The following is a 5,364-nucleotide window of genomic DNA, read 5'->3' as shown; positions in this document are numbered from 1 at the left end:
GCTTAATGAATACATATTGAATAATGTATTTATAGAGCACATACACAGATCAAAGCATCATATTATACCCCATTAATACGCACAATTGTTATAGATCTAGGGGTGTTAAGCAATGGAGAAGGAAGAGAATATTGTGTTCATTCAAAACTCATGCCATGCTTACATCATGAAAAATGTTTGTATTCAGGGAAATAAGAGGGTGTAGGGCTAACACATGCATCAACCAAGAATTCCTCATAAAAGTAATTAAATTTTAATTGTTGGTCTGGGACGTTATCCCTCAAGAATTTAAAATTCAGTCCGAGGCCATAAAATGAAAAAATCTCTGGTGACAGAAATTTCACTGGGCATGAATTCATTGCCTTATTTTTACAATCTCTTTAAAGGGATGAACTGGATTATAGCATTTCTTATTTGTAGTTATGAAAGGAGGTTTATTTTATCTCCGTGGAGTTGTGCGTTTTTGCACATAGGTATCACCTGTTTTGTCTTTTGTAGGCTTTTGTTTCCATGCGCATATGGAGAAGGTATGCATTAAGCAGACTGCTCCCGTACCCTGCTTATAACTTAGGTATGTTTTCTGCACATGACTATACTCACAGAGTTTAAATAAGGTGATAGTAATATAATATCTAACATTATGGGTAAAGAGTATGTTGCAATTCCTCAGATTTAAATTGAAACTATGACCTACTAAATACTGTCATAAAGTTGTGTAGAGATTCTGACCTTCATATCTTTATTTTTAAATGAGTATAAATACATCTGAAGTACGAAGTTGCAAAGTGCACAATACAATGCTTACTTTGTAATTACATATCATAGTAGGTAGTTATTAATGTCAGGATTTTTTGTGATTTTCTTCTTATCCAGAGAGGCTTTGGCTGGGGGAAAGGTGAATTATTAGCCTTCAGTGAACATGAAAAGTTACTAGCATTTGTTCTGATGTTTCCCAGAACGGCGTTCTTGGTGAGTTAAGGTCTTGTTCTCTGTTAGGCATCTTCCAGGAGGCCTACCTTCTCATTTTCCTCTTCCTCCTCCAAGCTTTATCAAACACTTCTCCCAACTCTTTACTCAATAGGATTTGTGAAACACTAAGTGGAAGATTATTATCTAATTTTTAAGTGCTTTGAATGATGTTTTTATTTTACCAAGATATAATTCCTTTTCCAGCTTAATTTTTATACTTTAGTGATAGAATCATTAGAAAATCATTTTTTGCCTGCTTAGTAAACTTTCCCAAGATTCTTACTTAAGTATGATGATATGGTGATATATAATCTGTATTATTCTTAGTCCTTAAACATCTCAGTTCTTCCATTAGTTTTTAACGATAAATTTTATTCATTCATGAACTGATGCCCAGTGAAAGAATATCATACAGGACAGTGATTTGGCTGGTATGAATTTAAGAATACTTCCAATGACTGTACAGTGACTTGTCAAGTACTAGCAATATGATTACATGCAATAGACATTCCAGTCTTAGACCCCATTTAGATTTACAGCAGATTGAATCAACCTGGATTCTCTGACATACAACAGGCCACAATTTATCAAGGACTGATGATGTGTCAGACACTTTGCTAAAACTGCTAGATATAATTTCTAATATAATCATCAAGGTAATCTCATGAATTGAACGTTAGCCTAGTTCTTGTTTTATACAGGACAACTATGAGTTTCGAGTAGTTTAGAACTTTCCACTAAGTAATCTCACACAAAATCATGGAATCAGAGTTCATATTGCAGATTTTCTTGTCTAAAGTCTGTGCCTTTAACCCATACACTGTATTGTTTTGTCAAATTGTTCTGGGAAAATGAAGCATTACTAAAACCCAACAACATGAATGCTATCTATTACATTTATCAGAAAAGAGGTGACGATTTAATAACACAGTGGAGATGACAGTATATTCACTTTAACAACTGATGTAAGTTAAAAAGATTACAGTCACCTTTGGCACATCCTGATATTATGAAGGAATATTGAACCTGGCTAATTCGATTCAGTGTTTTAAATTTGGTCCTGTAATTTGGCCCTGTAATTTGCACAATGGAAGTATTAATCAGACATTCATATACTACAGAAGATGCTCAGATTCTGAATCCATCCGATGACAGACGGCCTGACCTAAAGTGGAAGCTAGTCTCACATTCTACCCTCTTGGCATGGAGCTACACTGGCTTCTTATTTTTTTTCTGTTTACATGGCATTAGATGGCTTTTGAGTATTAGGCCACGTAGTTCAGAAGAAAAAAATCTCTTAGTGAGTAAGTGACTTAGCTTTATCTTATACTTTAACTAAATTCGTGCCTACCACGAGAGTAGATTTGTTCTTCATTGAAGCTTTTAAATGAGACGAAACACTGTGTGTTCTGATAGGAATGGGACGGATTGAAAGCAGAGCTCTGCAGGTGGATGGGCCCTAGCAGGCTTTTGGCCATCACAGCCACAGGAGTAAAGGAAGAGGTGCTTTCAGGTGACTGCTGTCACCCCAGAAATTAAGAGACTATTTCATGTTTTTTGAATTTTGTTTGGTACCAGGAATCGAGCTCAGGACTTTGCCATTGCCAGGCAGGCACTGTGACTCTGAGTTATATATGCCCGGTCTACTTTTTGAATTTTCAAAACATGAAGCTGTGCTCAGTAATTGGACCAAGATATTTGTATTCCTTGTCATCTGCACAGTTTTGTTTAAACACATAGGGACGTAGAGCAGAGACTATAAGTTTTAGTGGTCTTGTCCCTGTATAGTGATGTGGAGGATGTAGACATACTGTATAGATGGGTGTCGTAGATGCTTGCACATACACTTAGGAATTACTCAAATGATCTTGACAAATTGCTTCATGTATTAATGACATATGTTTCTCTGGTTTTTTGTTGTTGTTGTTGAGGGTTGCTAATAATGCCTGCTCTGTGCACTTAGCACAGATCCTCTAATGAAGGCCACGTGGTCTGACAACAGTTACGAGGCACTGAGCCTTTATTATCTATGCCTAACTCGGCTGCCTCATATGTTACCTCATTTAATACTGCCATCCACTCTGTCATCGTGGTGCTACTGTGGTCCCACTGCCCCGCTGAGGAGACTTAGATACGGATTGAAAGAAAAAAAGAAACCTAGGAGGAAAGAAGAACGAAGGGACAAGTGGATGGAGGAAAGCCTGCCCACTGACTCTTGTTTGTAGGACTGTGCTAGTATCTAGGCTTCTCCATCAGCCTGTGTCATTCTAGATTGTTCCTCTTAAGTGCCGAGGAGTAGGAAATAGTGAAACTTACTGACATGGTGCTTCAGCTGAGAGCACAGAGGCACGGGGAGGACCCTGAGGAGCTCTCAGGACATAGACCTCATCACTTTAATGTGCCTGATCTTTTGAAGTACTGATATTTCTCCAGAGTAGCTGGTATTAGAGAATTGAATTTAAAAGAAATGGATCACTTCATGCTGTACATGCAGTGATTGTTTAAGATTCTTTGAACACATTCTTTTATGTACTCCTTTAAATTGCTTCTATTGTTATTTGCATTTTAAACGCTCAGAAAACATTTCTGGATCAAATCATATGTAAGTTGAGAAACTTTGGCTTGGCCTGAGTACAGTGAGGAATTTCAGACCAAGATTTCTCTTTTCTGGGCTGCGGATATAGTTCAGTGGCATAAGCACCTGCCTGGCAAGTGCAAGATCATGAGTTCAGTCCCTGGTAGTGCAAAAAAAAAGATTTCTCTTTTCCTTCTTACTATCTTTAGCTTCCAAACTGACAGATTAGGAACTTGATTTGGACTACAGGTGAGTGGGTGATTCCAGGAGAGCACACTGGTGTGGAAAATGGATAAATGGAAAACAAACTCTACCGTGACTGAATTCTTGTTCCTAGGGCTTTCCTCTGAGCCTGAGACACAGCTCATTCTTTTCGTTCTATTCCTGTTCTTCTATTTATTAACGGTGGCTGGGAATGTCATTATCATCACTGTTATCCGGATAGAGCCTCGTCTCCAAACCCCCATGTACTTCTTCCTCACTAACTTGTCCTTTCTGGATATTTGCTACACCTCCACCAATGTCCCACAAATGCTCTCCAACATCGGGGGGAGAAGGAAGACCATCCCCTTCTCCAGCTGTGCTACTCAGATGTACTTCTCTCTCGCCTTTGGGATGATTGAATGTGTCCTTCTGGGTGTCATGGCTTATGACCGCTACGTAGCCATCTGCCACCCTCTTCACTACACTGTCATTATGGACCGAAACACCTGTGTCCACCTGGCAGCCGTTTCCTGGTTTACCAGCTTCCTGAGTTCCATGGTCATCAATGCCCTCACCTTGAGCTTGCCCTTCTGCGGGCCCAATGTCCTGAATCACTTTTTCTGTGAGGTGCCCTCTGTGCTGAGGCTGGCTTGCACTGACACTTCCCTTACAGAACTGGTTGTTTTCGTCTTCAGTATCGTCATTGTCTTTGTCCCTTTTCTCCTCATTGTTGTTTCCTACGCCCGGATTCTTCTATCTGTCTTGAGGATGCACTCGGCCTCCGGGAGGCACAAGGCACTGTCCACCTGTGCTTCCCACCTGACAGTGGTGGCGCTGTTCTATGGCACAGCCATCTTCATGTACATGAGACCCCAGTCCAAGTCCTCCCGGGCTGGGGGAAAGGTCATTGCCGTGTTCTACACTGTGGTCACACCCATGCTTAACCCTTTGATCTACAGCCTGAGGAACCAGGATGTGAAAAGAGCTCTGAAGAGAGCTCTTGTAGAACAGAGAGTGTGAGGCCCTCACCTGACACCATACTCCCCTGCTAACCTAACACAGTTATAGTTTGAGTATGAAGACGAAGAGGAAGCTAGCTTGGTCCTTCGTAAAAGACATCCAACATCCACCAGCTAACTCACCTACAAAACTCGACAGGAAGAAATGTTTCTGCCAAGCCCGCGGCAGAGCCTTAATAGGACCAGCAATCGCCCTCATTGAGGGAAGGCTGTTCTGTGCTGCTGTAACAGGTCTCTGTAACAGGTCTCTCTCCCCGAGTATCCGAGTCACTTCCACACAGAGAAATTTATTTCCAGCACATGCACAGAACCTCAGAGTAAGCGTTTTTAGCTGCAGCATCCCAAGTTTGCATTACCTTTCTGTTCATAAGGAATCAGGACTCTCCATGCATCTGATGTTAGTGTTAGATTTGATGTTAATCTCCACACATCCAACCCACCTTCAAAATGGGTCCATTGAATACTAATGTACTTTGATTTGACCTAAACTCTATCTTTACCCCAAATTCTCTGACAGCTCTGTTTCCCCATATGCTTGATTAGTCAGTTTCATTACATAGTAGCTTTTGTTACTTTTTATATTCTCCTTGTTATACC

At 40.3% G+C, this 5,364-nt stretch overlaps 1 protein-coding gene across 1 annotated transcript; it reads left to right on the top strand.

The window, feature by feature from the left end:
* Nucleotides 1-3,832: 3,832 nt before the first annotated feature.
* LOC102024833 (olfactory receptor 2G3-like) lies at nucleotides 3,833-4,768 on the top strand. The gene has a single exon (XM_005408243.1). It carries the CDS (start codon nucleotides 3,833-3,835, stop codon nucleotides 4,766-4,768), a length of 936 nt encoding a protein of 311 aa, XP_005408300.1.
* The last annotated feature ends 596 nt before the right edge of the window (nucleotides 4,769-5,364 follow it).

The sequence above is a fragment of the Chinchilla lanigera genome, unplaced genomic scaffold (genome assembly GCF_000276665.1).
Source record: "Chinchilla lanigera isolate Chin_1 unplaced genomic scaffold, ChiLan1.0 scaffold00110, whole genome shotgun sequence".
Taxonomy (NCBI): Eukaryota; Metazoa; Chordata; class Mammalia; order Rodentia; family Chinchillidae; genus Chinchilla; species Chinchilla lanigera.
The sequence above is the reverse complement of the archived record's forward strand: the minus strand, read 5'-3'. Positions and strand labels throughout refer to the sequence as shown.

Coding starts and splice junctions, on each gene's coding strand:
- LOC102024833 (XM_005408243.1), top strand. CDS start 3,833: ATGGATAAATGGAAAACAAACTCTACCGTGACTGAATTCTTGTTCCTA.